We start from the raw sequence: 13,586 nt of genomic DNA, 5'->3' as shown, positions 1-13,586 counted from the left end.
ACGCTACACTTGCCAAGAGTTTGAGCATCCATCCATTATTGTGCCGCCATGGTCATGCCATATTAGGTAGCTTACAGGTGCGCAAACACCTTCGCCCCATGTTGAGCTGCTTATAGGTCGACCTTACTTCAATCCACCATTATAGGTCGGTTATAGGTCGATCTCACCTCAACCACCATTATAGGTCGACTATAGATTGGCTTATAGGTTAACCTCACCTCATCCACGATTATAGGTTGGTTATAGGTAAGCTCTACCCAAGATCAATTCGTTCACACTACCACATCTTTTATAAATAGAATGACTTATGACCTTTCAAGGTACGTCATTTCCTCTCAAAACCATTCTTTACTTCTTTCATCTTAAACTCATATACTGAGTTAAACATCAAAGTGTGGTAGGCTAGCAGCACGTCAGCATCCACCCACCTTCTCTTTTTGAGCCAAGATCTCAGGTCAATTATAACTCCCTCAATCTTCCAAACAACAAGATGTTATCCTTCCTCTATTCACAATCCATCTGGTCATGCCTTATCCTAGCTAGACCCAATCGAGTGGAAGTATACGGTTCAATTAACCTCAACTTTCAGTTCGACCAGCTTCCCAAAAGTTGCTTCTAACACCTTACATAAAAATACATTTAAATTTTTGGCTGATTTAAAAAATGAAATAAAATTTAGAAAACTACTTCTTAATGAATTGAACAAATTTCGTAACCATATTTGTCAAGAGATTATACCAAACACAAAAGTTTTATAGTGGGGTGTTCACCATTTATACTAAACCGAAGCGGTTCGCACGGACCGGTAGCGGTTATTCCACCAGAGTCGAAGCGGTAAATCCGGTCGAGTTCCCGGCAGTTCGCCTTCGACAAATCAAGCATTTCCATTCCCGTCTTCGACAAAGGGCGCGAAAAGTTTTCTGCGAACCCTAACGCATAGATCGGAATTCAGAAGGCGAAGACTAACGAGAATATCTACCATGAATTCAGCAGGTCGAAGAAGCGGAGGAGGCCTTCTCGAAGGTCTGTACAGAGTGATTATGCGACGTAATTCTGTTTACGTAACATTCATCATCGCCGGTGCTTTCGTCGGGGAACGGGTAATGTGTAGATCTCATCCTTTATACTAATTAATGTATTATTTTGTTATGCTTTCCTTCTTATTTTTTGGTGGATTGTTGATTCGTTTTCGAGAACCATGGGCGTGTGATCTGAGGATATAGTTTTTGCCAATCATGTATATTGTTACTAAACTTCGTGGATCAGTGGCTTTATCTTGACTGATTAATTTAATTTTTTTTCAAACGAAATTATCTTGCTCGTGTGTCCTGGCACGCTGTCAAAAGTTGATGGTAAATTGTTGAATTTATGTGCATGAGGAGTGTCGATTAGAAACAGAGGCTTCATTTTACGTGATTGATTTAAAAGCTCGTTGATCATGATTGCGGTAATGCCACTTGAAATAGAAGCATGAATCTGGCCCATAATAGTTCCGATTCTGAATTCATGTGAAGCAACTTAGTTTGTCTTTCTCCATGTATGGAAATGTGGGATTTGGGCATCACTTGATCTGCTTACTGTAGTCACTAGTCAGACGACTTTATTTCTTTCTTTAAATTTTGTGCTATTATGAAAAACATGGGAGTGATATCAAGAAAAAAGGAAGATAAGGATTTTTTTTGTTTGTTTGTTCTGTTATTGTAGACGTAATGGGCATTGGTCTACATAATTTTAGCGCGAGACTAGAGAGTTGCATGGATTTGTGTTGTTTCTTTAAGTTACTAGTATCTGATTTTACCATAATGGCTTGGATTTCGTGGTGCAGGCCGTGGATTATGGAGTTCACAAGCTCTGGGAGCACAACAATGTCGGGGTATGGAACTTAGCACCATAATTTAATTTTCTTCGTCTTTCTCTGTATGTATTTCAAATCTTTCTATGAGCTCTCTCTAATGGTCAACTTGGCTGTTTTTGTGTTGTGTTGTACACTGGGTTAGAATGTTTGATGTTTTATCATGGATGTTTTGGCTCCCATTTTCAATAGTCAGCTTCAAATCACTCATCAGTTCCAATTTCTATTTGTGAACATTGTGTTGAATGTTATGGCATTGAAGTTAGAAATTTTGCATTTTCTTGAACTCATTGGTCGTTGATTTCCATTCCATTATCTACTCTAAATTCAAAATGACTTCCTGGTGTAGTGCATCAGGATGCATATGAAACTCTCACATGTATATTCTAAATACAAGACTATCAAGACCTGTAGGAACAATCATATGATGTCCTTGAAACAATTGAAGATGGAAACCAACAACAATAAAGTAGTATTTTATATCATTTTCTATCTGCAGTGTGATGCTTTCTTTCTCCTTTTTATGTTCTCAAGTTAAAACGTTCTTGAGTTCAATATAGTTTTAACGTCTACAAGGTTAAGGTTGGATTGGAAGTTCCCTGAGGTAATCGTGACTCAAATATAATTTATCTATTATATATATGTGCAAATCATGTTCTCGTGGTTTAAAATTAGTTTGGTTTCAAGCACTCTTGTCAAATGCCTTTTGCACCCTTTATATTTGTATGTCAAATGACCTGTTAATAATTAATAATGAGTCTCTAGAAACGTTTTCCAAAGTTGGTTTGCATTCAAGAAGTCTTAAATAGAGTTTCTATTTCTCCCATGACTTCATTAGCGTTGTCATTTGGTGAAGAAGTGCCCTACATTAGCAAAATGGGCAATGTGTGAGCCTTTATTTGTTAATTACAATGGCCTTACTTAGCTGATGGATTAAATGGAAGGAAGAAACATAAGGGTAGCCAAAACTGTTCTTGAAACTCGGGGTATGATTTACGTGATTGACAAATCATATATGTAATTTGCAATCATATCTAGTTTCTATTTGGTTTCACTTTTTCCTTCAATTAAATGTTGGTCTATATTATCCTACAATCTTACTTTGGAAGAGATGTTTACCTACATATGAATGCTATTACACTATTCTTGCACTGAATTGATGCCTTTCTTAACTTATTTCCAACTTTATTTTGAGAGATACTTTTAATGAAAATTCTATTTTGCCATATGATGGTCTTGTAATTATGCAGAAACGGTACGAGGATATTTCAGTTTTGGGGCAAAGACAGTCAGAAGAATGAATGAATTTGTTAGGCACTTGAAAGCTACACAGAATCATGGATTCAAGAGGTAAAAAACTGGTGGCTTAGGATGGTAATAAATGAGAATGCCATTTTCCAATGGGAAAACGTTCTCTCTTTTTGGTCTGGAGAGTTTGTGTTTCTTCATTAGATTATAATCATATTTTATTTGATTAAGTTTTGGAGGTACAAAATTCTTGTGTATTACACTTGATCGGTGAATAAACGAACATATCAAACATGGGCTAAAAAAACCGAACCAAGCAGTGAGTTTTGGTTTGGTTAGTCGTTTTTTATCAGTTTTGACCACCCTGCATAAGGCCACACCAGGGAACTTCTTGTGCAGTGAATTTGATGGGGGCTAATCACAAGTTCTTATCCTTTTTGCTAACGCATAAGATTCAAGTTAAATGGCAAAGAAATGCATTTCTGTACTTTGATGGAGAAAGTAAATTCTTGATAAGGTGTTTGGCTCCCAAAGAGTAAAAGATGTGTCGATATATCCATAAATTAGAAGTCTCGACATCGATATTAAGGATCAAATAATATTTCTGATATCTTATATATGGTACAACACGTGAGGTGGGAATTCGAACTCACGACCTTTTGTCGAGGATAAGTGCTTAAATCAATTTAACTTCGCAGGTTTTTTCTCATATAAATATTAATAAAACATGAAACAAAAATATCATTATAATATTGATAACAAAATTTATAACTAATTATAGAAATAAACTAACTTCTTTATTTATTAAAATAATTTTTATAAATTTCTTGGTTTACCAAATTGTCTAATGATGTCAATATTTTATCGTAACATTGAGATTTTAATAGCTTTAATCGACAACAATAGTTGCTTAATATCTTCGGATTGACACAAATGTAACTCAAAATTAAGAAGTTTGATTTCATATTTAATACTCACCTGTTTTGGATTTGCTCAGGTTAAGACTTGCCCTCATTTTTTAGGGTAAAATATATTTTTGGTCTGGAAAGTTTTAACTTAATTTCTATTTTGTCTATTAAGTTTAAAAAACCATAATTTTTTATCATTAGAATTTAAATTTAGTTTCTATTTGGTCTAAGTTTCAAAAGTAACATGTTTGTTTCATGAAGTATTAGTTTAGTTTTTAATTGATGTGTCAGTTCATAAAAAATACACATCATTAAAGTCTAGCAAGCATAGGTTAGTTAACAGTTAACACATCATCATTCAATTATCTCAACTCAACTCAAGAGTTAATTAGAAATTAAATTCAAACATGAGTGACCAATTAAAAAGTAAATTCAATTTTGAAGGACTAATTATTATTTTTGAAATTGAAGCTTAATTTAAGTGTAAGAGACTAAAATTGATGGTTTTTTAAACTCAATGATTAAATAGAAACCAAATTCAAATCTTATAGATAAAAATATATTTTTTATATTACATATAAGTTTGTACAAATATTTTTTTTTTCACAAATCTAAACTTTTTAAGTTTATTTTTTCGACATAATTTAAATTTATGAGTTCAATATTTTATGAACCTTTTAAAAGTATTTTCATTAAAAAAAATTGAAGAAAATTAATTTGTTCAATTTAAGGTAGAAGAACAAAAATAAATTAAATGAAAGTACAAAATGAATTAAAATAGTATTTAAATTTAAAATAATTAAAAAAAAATTACAGAGATTAAAATGATATTTACACTCAGAAGAAGGATTTTTTTTTTTGAAATGGAAATGGAATAACGCTTTTGGGAAGCAAATTCTGGTGAACCAGCTCCTCTCGCTCCCTCTCTTCCCTGCAGAATCTCGACCAATCTTTGGATCGGCGAGAAAATCAATCAATCCATCTTCAGAGATCCGCGACACAATAGCCTGAATCTGCAGGTCTTCAGATTACTGATCTCTGTTTACGATTTTCAAAGGTCTGGTTTCGATTTCCGCAGCTGATTTTTTTTTTCTCCGAATGTTTTTGAACTCCCTTGCTTTGATTCTCTCTTGTTTCATTAATCTTTCAAAAGAGGAAAAAACCCTAGCCGTGGTTGCTTCCTAATCGATCTCTCGTCTCAATCTCTCAGCAGCAATGCAGAGCATTAACTCATCAACTGAAGAACGCAGATTAGAAGTTCGAAAACTAGAGATCTGTGACAAGAACAAGGGCTTCATCGAACTATTGCAGCAACTAACGGTTTGCGATTCTGTGACGGACAAAGAATTCGAAGATAGGTTTCAGGAATTAAGCGCCCTAGGAGACGACCTCGTCATTTGTGTCATAGAGGACGATCGGTCGGGGAAGATCATCGCCACCGGAAGCGTTTTCATCGAGAAGAAATTCATTAGAAACTGTGGGAAAGTAGGGCACATCGAAGACGTGGTGGTTGATTCGAGTGCTCGTGGGATGCAATTAGGGAAGAAAATCGTCGGGTTTCTTGCGGATCATGCTCGCGCAATGGGATGCTATAAAGTGATTCTTGATTGCAGCGTTGAGAATCGAGGGTTCTACGAGAAATGTGGGTTCGAGAACAAGTCGATTCAAATGGCGAAATACTTTAATTGAAGAAGCCAGTGTGTTTCATCTTTGCGATTGTAAGTAGATTTGTTCTTGAAGAATTTTCTGCGCAATTATGATGGATTCATGTTTCTCTTGCTTTGATAATTTCTTTAAACACTAATTGCTTGAAAATACTTTGCGAACTTATCCTCCTCACAGTTAAATATTTGGAAAAAATCTCTGTTTTTTCATTGTTCTCCCTTAGCAATTTAATGTTGAAAATAAGCTTCCTAGCCAAGTATTTTCCTAATTATTTGGATTTCTTAGGTCTCAATTTCTTAAAAATGAACTTCTTCATTAAAGACCCTTGCAACAAATAGTATCAAATTGACTTATGTAAAATCAAGCTTGTTTATAAATTGAAAAGAAAGATACTTTACAACTGAGACGAATTCAGAGCACAAGTGAATAGGGTACTTTCTTCTTCTATTGTCGAGCTCGTCTTTTCGAAAGACACGTTCGAGGTAGAGAGACATATTAAAGGTCAAATGTATCTCTTGAGAGACACATATTACCCTCTTTTTTTTTTTTTTACTTCTAATTTTAAGAAAAGTATTGTGCTATCTCAAAATGCTAAGGTAAATGTTTGATACTTCTACTTCATATAATGATGCAAAATGTTCTGTGCTATATTTCCAATTTGTTTCACTTCATTTTACAGTGTTAAAATGATAAGAGAAGATCAGAATCTGCCATTACCAAGGCCAATCAATTTTTTACATAATAAATACTGATTATGCAGTCTAACCCTGAAAACACAAACTTGGTTATGGAGCGCAGTCTCAATCTTCAGCACTCTCCCAAACAAAGATTCAATTTCTTTCACCAACCAAAATTCGAAGCCAACCTCGTACCCTGGTGACTAATCAACAGGCTTGTTGAAACATCGGCGATTTCGAACCCACGGGTCATTGTCAAGACCTCGAGATCATGGAACTACATAAAAACAATAAACTAATGAGAGAAATTCACATAAGACATTAATGTGTCAATTGATATAAAGAGAGTTAACTGAGCTGTAGAAGCAAAATAAGAGGGAAGTTCCATCATCCAAGACTAATCGAGAGGTCTAAAGTTCTTTAAAATTTGTGGTACTATAGGAGTATGAATACACTTTCCATTCAATGATTGTCACGTCAACATCATATTTAAAATGACGTGAGATCCACCAACATTAAAGAATTATTTATAACCAAAAATCATAATGTAAAAGAGGATAGGTACTCCCCTAGTGTTGGAAACCATATTAATTAACTAGATCTTTCCTTCTTCTCCTTAGAGTACTTGATGGGTGGTTTGCCACAGACACTTGATTCCAATTTAATCTTCCTTATTTTCCCCTCTTTCCATTGTTGGTCATTACAGACATTCATGAAACTTACAACATTGTTTCAAGAATTGAGCCCCAGAGTTGTATCCTTCTCTTCATTTTTCCTTTTGATCGTATTAGTGGTTCTCTGCCTATTCCACGACTTCACAGAAGACCCGATTAAGCAAGTTTTTGGGTTAAAACCAGGAGACAGAATCACAATCAAGGAAGCTTCTCTTCTCCCATTCCCCCTATTTACTATATATTTTCTTTTTGATATCCATGAGTGTTCAGGCCAACTTGTGTGTACCTCAACTAATCTCACGGAACAACTGTCTTAACCTACTGCATCTGGTTGTCAAGGTAACTTGTAAAATATTAAATCTTAAGTAAGTGACCACAATGATTTGAATCATTCCCTCTGGACCTTTTACTATTTACATTTGGACTTTTCACTATTTACATGGGTTCTTATTTACTACTAAGCCAACCCATGATGTACATGCAAGGTAAAAATATCATGGAAAATATTTTGCACTCTAATACCGTTGCAATGCAATGTATGAACGTACAAATATTCTCAAAAGAAATATGAATTTCATCCTTAGTGTGGTCGATATGGTAAAGTGCAGATAAACAGAAAATATAGCTTCTTAAGCTCTGTCGATAGGTGAATTGGCAAACAGTGATTATTGAAGAGTGAAAAGTAATACATACATTACCAGTTGACACACCAATTCTCTAATCTGACTTTTCGATCTCTCGGAACTTCCTTTCCCATTCTTGGAGCTCATAGTCTTGCTCAATTAAGTCTCGATCAGTACTATATACAATTCGATCCTGACCAATTACAGTTCTTTGGGCCATGTCTCGAGCACTGAGAAGCTGATGAGATTAAATTCAAAGAATTAGAGACTCTCATGGAACAAAATATCCGCAGAGATGTAAACAGATATGCTTTTCTAATAGAAACAGAATGCTTAATAAAATTAAGAAGCAGGTTCAGGAAAATTAATAGCATCACCAGAGAGGATAATACTTCCCAGCCCAAAATTAAGTGCATCAGCAGGCAATTGTCCCACATGATGTGTAATGTTCCACTCAAAGAAAATGCAACTTATGGCATGCATGCAAATGGTGAAAAAGACATTGATAGAGATCTCAGAATGATGCTAAAAGATGACACTGGTGTGAAAAAAATAGGGCTTTGTTCATATGGTACTTTCTTCTTAACGCATGCACCAACCATTTAGAAAACATCCGCCATTAAAAGAGATGATCAGATCTACGGAGAGCAAACTTCTTCTGGTGATCTAATATTTAATTACCTTCCGTCTGAGTGACACATCTGGCAATTCAAGGGCTTGGGCACGCTTTTGCCTTGCTTGGTTTCTTTTTCCTATTTCAGCATTTCTCTTCTGGATAATGAACCACCGGACCAATGGAATCGTGAAGAAAGAACCAGCATATATCTGCATAGTTTTCCTCGTAATTATAAAAATACAAGCCAACTAATTCATTGGACAATTATACGATAGATAGAAGTAATTAATGATGTTAAAGCAATTTCTGAATTTTGAAGTTACAACGAATCAAACCTGCAGTAGAGGAAATATATCCGATACAAATTTGATAAGTCCACTTGGTTTAATAGCAACATCCCTACAAAATGGAATTGGGGAAAATTATTAGATGTTTAGAGAAACCACAATTAAACAACCCAGTCCAAATATCCATACTTCAACATGGTTCCAAGGATTATAACACCAAATAGATTCAGCCCTCCCAACCCAATGGCCATTGCTCTCTCTGAAGAAGTTGTTTTACTGCAGAAAAATTTTTTCCAGATCATTGATAAATTTAAATAATACTTCCCAAGAAGAAAAAAGGAACTTAATCACGGTACCTAAAGACCCATTTCTTTTCCTTGAAAAATTTTTCAACCCCTCCAACCCAGTCAGCCCATTTTCTACCCACATACTCCTTCCTTCCACTCCGCTGAGAAGAAGCTGTGCGCTGTAGGGAGGGAAATCGATACAGAATATTTCCCTATACATAAAGAACTTTTAGTGAATAACTTTTATTAATAGAAAAAAAAAGTCAGATATCAAAAAACAAAGCGCAGAAGAGGATAAGAAATTCTTTACGAAAAAAGTACAAGTTACAAAAGTTTTCCATTTAGAATATTAGAAGTCATAATAAATACCAAATTTCAAAGATTTCGCATATTTATACTAACAATAGGGACAAATTATGTCCCTTAACATGTTAAAAATCCTTTTGTTTTCCCCTGAAATTAAGCTAAAAGCCCAAATGTGAGGCTGATATTGCATGCTTCCAAAAAATCATTTCCTTTTACTAGCAAATGCTCTCCTCCATAAATATTCTATCAAGTAATAAGTTTTCGTCTAACTTTAACAGTTTAAGCTTTTAGGGATAATTTTAATTTAATATAGAATTAGAACAGAAGATCTAAGTTTACATCATGGAATACTATCTCATTCTTCATTTCAATAAGACCGATACATTGGCAGAAATATAATGTCTACAGTGGAGATTATACTCCAATATCAAAATCATTATCCATTACATAGCTTTGTATTAGCATAACGGCGCCTCAAGGTGGTGACTGACTTGTGTTCGTATGTTATTGACATCAAATACGGGTCTAAGTGATAAACAGAGCTAATTGCATCCTTTCAAGTACTTCGTACCTCTTTAAACATACCTCTTCATCAATTTCAGGTTGGCCATCAAAACGTAAAAGAACTGGTAAAATATATGATTCATCATCCTGCAACCATCAAGAGGATGAAACAAAGTCAAACAGAAAACAAAGATTTGAATTACACTAAAAAATGAGTTGATTCCACCTAGAATGTCAAATAGCCGTCAACCAACAATGATTGGCGACCTCAATAAAATTATTCATATCTTGGAGAAGGCATCAATTCTTAAGGTTGATTTTTTTTGCTAGATTCATCATGGCTGGATCTCTTGTATGAATATTCAAGAGAATTGCTTACCCACCCTTATAGGGATTCTGGAAACTGCTTCAAGTTCTCTTACATGTTAACTTGCTCTTCAGAAGATCATGTGGGCGGACCTTAGCCAGAGGTCATCAAGGTCATTTTGACTCATTTGGAAGTATTCTCATCTAGATCAAGGTGTTTGAAAACCCAAGATAGAATCAAAATTCATGTCTCTCTCCTAGTTGATGTGTGCCATGAGCGAAACAGCTTTTTGGTAGTAGTCGCGACCAACTGCCATCAGTTGTCATCTCGTTGGTAAAGCGAGAACTTCAAGCCTGATTTTTGGTAGCACACCCCACACAAGCACCACCACAAAGGGTGGATGGGGAGAGCTACAGGCAATGCCCTATGCCCTTTCAGTTTGATTGGAGGAAATTGTTTCACAGTTCTAACTTGATCTTGTCACTACTCAGAGGAATTAGGGACACACTGTACTCTATTTTGTGTGGTCATTACTACAAAAGGAAAGCCAAAACCATATGGCTAAATGCAGTCTGGTTGAAGACGAATAGGACAGTCTTCCCAGGAGAAGAAAAAATATTGGAGGTAATGTGCGAGAATTGTGATTTAGTTTTGTTTGGAATGCTTTACAAAAGGATTTTTGTAACTATGGCAGTTATCTGGTTTGTGCCAATTGGAGAGAGCTTTATAACTCCTACTTTTGCCTTGCATCTAAAATGTTGTTTATAATTTAAAAATATATATAAAGAAACAATGTACAAAATCTAACATTAACTTACCATGTTCCCCTCTCTCACATCCAGATATGGTGCAAGTTCTTCAGCAGTTACAACACCACCATTGGAGGTAATGTATTGCCCAATCTGCACGTATAGCACAAAATGTTAACTGATGTCAATGGTTATGTTTAGATATATATAATGTCTACAAACCGCTCATAGATGACAATTAAAACCAACTTCAGACTTCCTATTACAGAAGTCAAGTACTAGAAAAAACCAATGAGAAGCTGAGATATATTTGATGGTACATATGATGCAAAAACAGTTTCTCATCTTCTCAATATAAGCAAGATAAAGTGGGGATAAAGTTAAGCGAGTATAAAGAAAATGAAGAGTGATGATCTAGAAAAATTCTGAAATTATCATCCATCTGAAGAAACTTCACAACCAGCTTACTAACTTCTACTTCTATTTGTCTTAATAATCAATAGAAAACTAAAAACCTTCAACATAGCGTCACAACAGAACATGGAAGTTTTTCAAGAAATCAAGACTCAGAGAAAGTTCATCCAAGAGTGGAAAACGTTAATAAAATAAGGAAACTAAATACAGAACCGAAAACCCCTTTGAGTCTCATACGTAACTTCAGAACATAGGGAGTTCATTAAGAACTACAATCATGTCAAAATTATTGAGCGAAAAAGTTCACAACAGTGAAAAAGGAAAATAAAATATTGAAAGTAACGGACCACTGAACACAGTCCTCAAATATTACCAACTTCCATCTCTCTTCTTCGATTCCTTGATTTGGATCACCATCGCCAAAAACAAATGAGAAAATCTAAAAAACAGCAATTATAAAGTTAGCATTTAAGTTCTCAGCTTAAGTAGTACACAATCGTAATAAAAACTAGAAATCATTTAATCACATACAGATTCAATGAAGTTCATCTTATTATCTTCTGTTTGTAATCTACGTCTCCTATAGTAGTATGGATCCCAGTACCTAAAACGGTATCAACAAGAGGAATAATTGCCAAAAGTCCTCTACAAACAAAGCTGTAAATTGCATAAATATATATATAGTATGCATATATTACCAAAAAAGGTCAGTTGGACTCAAATAGAACGTGAATCCTGAATCATATGATCTGCCACGTCTTCCGCGATTATCCTCTTCACTGTATCATTAAACTTGGATCAATATTTGCAGTTACCTTGAGCCAATACTCTATAGTGGTTCATGAATTCAATCTTACAAAAAGAAGTGATAGTGAAAATAATAAGAACCTTCGGCTCGAAATAAGAGCAATAATTGTAGTATATACAAGAACGATTGAAGCAATTAGTGCCGTTCCAAATGAAACCCTGACAAGATATTCAGCAGCGGCCTGAAAATTGAGTTAATACCGCCATTACAACGCACAAATATTGTTCCCAGAGACTAAAACTTTCAGACAGAAACTCAACACTCCCTGACTAATACCTTTGACTTCTCTATAAGAGGTTCACATTTTATCCAGAATGATTTGGCTGCAAGCTTTGAACGATAATCTTTGGGGAAAACATAGAGAACGTCGCCCTCGTCAGAAACCTGTTAAGACCATCTTGAGAAAATATTCAGTTACAGAATTAAGAACTTCAAAAGGCCTATAACTTGCATTTACAAATAGAACGAATCCAGTTTTTCCCGTTCTCATTCCTAAGAGAAGAACAATAACTTCTGCGTATCCAACTTGGTGTTGTGTTTGGTTAACTCTTCCATTGATACGCAATTCTATGAGTTAATGATAAGTACCTCTAAAAAGCCATTTGTATCAGCAGCTAGAGCTTGCAAAGCCTTCTGAGCTTCATTGAGCTTGAGTCCCGCTCTACTTGCAACGTCCCCAATGGTTACTCTCCCTCCACAGGCGTCCACAGCCTCCATCGCTCTCTTTCTCACATCCGACGGCAATTTATCGCTCTCCACAGCGTTTCCAGGTCTGATATCGGAAGGAATGTCAATGCCCGCTCTCACGACCGGAACCGAACCCCTTACCCTGGATTCCGGCGGCGAAATTCGCGTCTGAATGGCCGGAAAAGTGACGGGATAGGGCTTTAAGGAAATTGAGGGTTTAAGGGTGATGAGAGGGTGGAAATAGAAGCGAGAACTCTGTGAAATGGCGAAGCAAGTGGATATTGTAGCCATGATTCCCAGACTTGACGAACTTGGAGCTTCAAGTTTTGGCCATGGAGATCGAAATGCGTGCAGTGGATGACTACTGTATCTCTTCGGCGAGTGGCTCTGATTGGGAGTTGCTCGGATTTTTTTTTCTTTTATTTTTTGGTCCTCTTTCTGTCGCGCGAATCTCGGTCTCAAGTCTACTATATTAACATTTCAATTACGCGGGGGAAATAATAATAATAATAATAATAATAAGCAAACATAACAAGTAATTGACAAATTTGACCATGTAATGTGATTTCTTCCTCTTCGAGTAATCAGGCATCTGTTCAACCAATTTCATCAAATTAAATTATCAATTTTAATAGGTGACAAAATTAATAATTCCTTCAAATCAAATTAAAAATTCTCCTATGGGTTAATCAATAAAAAACAAAATTTTTGTAAGAATAAAAATAAAAATAAAAATTTAACCACATCCATGGCTATCTATAAATGTCTCGTCCCATTTAATTTTCTATCACCACAAAATTTCCAACAAAATTTAATGGGATTAGGACGGGAATTCTAAGTAGAGAATTCAGGGGAATTTAGTTCCTATTATGTCTTTTTTTCGTTTATTTTTTATTTCTTAAAATTGTTTTTATTATATATTGCTTTAAAATAAAATTTCAATTAATTACTTAATTTATAATGATAAACCTGTC

At 35.1% G+C, this 13,586-nt stretch overlaps 3 protein-coding genes across 8 annotated transcripts; 2 read left to right on the top strand and 1 right to left on the bottom strand.

The window, feature by feature from the left end:
• Positions 1-853: 853 nt before the first annotated feature.
• Positions 854-3,452, top strand: LOC111014251 (cytochrome b-c1 complex subunit 9). The gene is made up of 3 exons (XM_022288917.2): positions 854-1,100; positions 1,826-1,873; positions 3,103-3,452. Exons 1-3 carry the CDS (start codon positions 981-983, stop codon positions 3,151-3,153), a joined length of 219 nt encoding a protein of 72 aa, XP_022144609.1. The 5' UTR covers positions 854-980; the 3' UTR covers positions 3,154-3,452.
• Positions 3,453-4,854: 1,402 nt separating this feature from the next.
• Positions 4,855-5,834, top strand: GNA1 (glucose-6-phosphate acetyltransferase 1). Of its 2 annotated transcripts, none has more exons than XM_022289005.2 (2): positions 4,855-5,065; positions 5,222-5,834. In XM_022289005.2, exon 2 carries the CDS (start codon positions 5,224-5,226, stop codon positions 5,695-5,697), a length of 474 nt encoding a protein of 157 aa, XP_022144697.1. In that variant the 5' UTR covers positions 4,855-5,065; positions 5,222-5,223; the 3' UTR covers positions 5,698-5,834. The 2 variants fall into 2 exon arrangements, with proteins under 2 accessions (XP_022144697.1, XP_022144696.1); XM_022289004.2 differs by having other exon boundaries at positions 5,219-5,834.
• Positions 5,835-6,299: 465 nt separating this feature from the next.
• On the bottom strand, positions 6,300-13,065 carry LOC111014330 (Iron-sulfur cluster biosynthesis family protein). Of its 5 annotated transcripts, none has more exons than XM_022289014.2 (14): positions 12,514-13,065; positions 12,202-12,309; positions 12,006-12,106; positions 11,816-11,896; positions 11,649-11,721; positions 11,491-11,556; positions 10,773-10,856; positions 9,729-9,794; positions 8,907-9,049; positions 8,740-8,826; positions 8,599-8,662; positions 8,329-8,472; positions 7,718-7,885; positions 6,300-6,627 (listed from the first exon to the last, which is right to left on the bottom strand). In XM_022289014.2, the coding sequence occupies exons 1-13, from the start codon at positions 12,901-12,903 to the stop codon at positions 7,742-7,744; spliced, it is 1,551 nt and encodes a 516-aa protein (XP_022144706.1). In that variant the 5' UTR covers positions 12,904-13,065; the 3' UTR covers positions 6,300-6,627; positions 7,718-7,741. The 5 variants fall into 5 exon arrangements, 4 of the variants coding, with proteins under 4 accessions (XP_022144706.1, XP_022144708.1, XP_022144709.1 ...); XM_022289016.2 differs by having other exon boundaries at positions 7,723-7,885; positions 12,514-13,062; XM_022289017.2 differs by lacking the exon at positions 8,740-8,826 and having other exon boundaries at positions 12,514-13,062.
• Between the last annotated feature and the right edge of the window lie 521 nt (positions 13,066-13,586).

This window comes from Momordica charantia, assembly GCF_013281855.1.
Source record: "Momordica charantia cultivar OHB3-1 chromosome 5 unlocalized genomic scaffold, Mcharantia_2.0 BLBB01000005.1, whole genome shotgun sequence".
Taxonomy (NCBI): Eukaryota; Viridiplantae; Streptophyta; class Magnoliopsida; order Cucurbitales; family Cucurbitaceae; genus Momordica; species Momordica charantia.
Note: the sequence above shows the minus strand (reverse complement) of the source record. Positions and strands in the feature narration are given on the sequence as shown.

What these genes read in the sequence shown, in the direction of transcription:
- GNA1 (XM_022289005.2), top strand. Translation starts at nt 5,224, where the DNA reads ATGCAGAGCATTAACTCATCAACTGAAGAACGCAGATTAGAAGTTCGA.
- LOC111014251 (XM_022288917.2), top strand. Translation starts at nt 981, where the DNA reads ATGAATTCAGCAGGTCGAAGAAGCGGAGGAGGCCTTCTCGAAGGTCTG. An exon ending in GTGCTTTCGTCGGGGAACGG is followed by an intron (nt 1,101 to 1,825) that starts GTAATGTGTAGA and finishes TTCGTGGTGCAG; the next exon opens with GCCGTGGATTATGGAGTTCA. An exon ending in GGGAGCACAACAATGTCGGG is followed by an intron (nt 1,874 to 3,102) that starts GTATGGAACTTA and finishes GTAATTATGCAG; the next exon opens with AAACGGTACGAGGATATTTC.
- LOC111014330 (XM_022289014.2), bottom strand. Translation starts at nt 12,903, where the DNA reads ATGGCTACAATATCCACTTGCTTCGCCATTTCACAGAGTTCTCGCTTC. An exon ending in ATACAAATGGCTTTTTAGAG is followed by an intron (nt 12,310 to 12,513) that starts GTACTTATCATT and finishes TGGTCTTAACAG; the next exon opens with GTTTCTGACGAGGGCGACGT. An exon ending in AAGAAGAGAGATGGAAGTTG is followed by an intron (nt 10,857 to 11,490) that starts GTAATATTTGAG and finishes CTATACGTGCAG; the next exon opens with ATTGGGCAATACATTACCTC.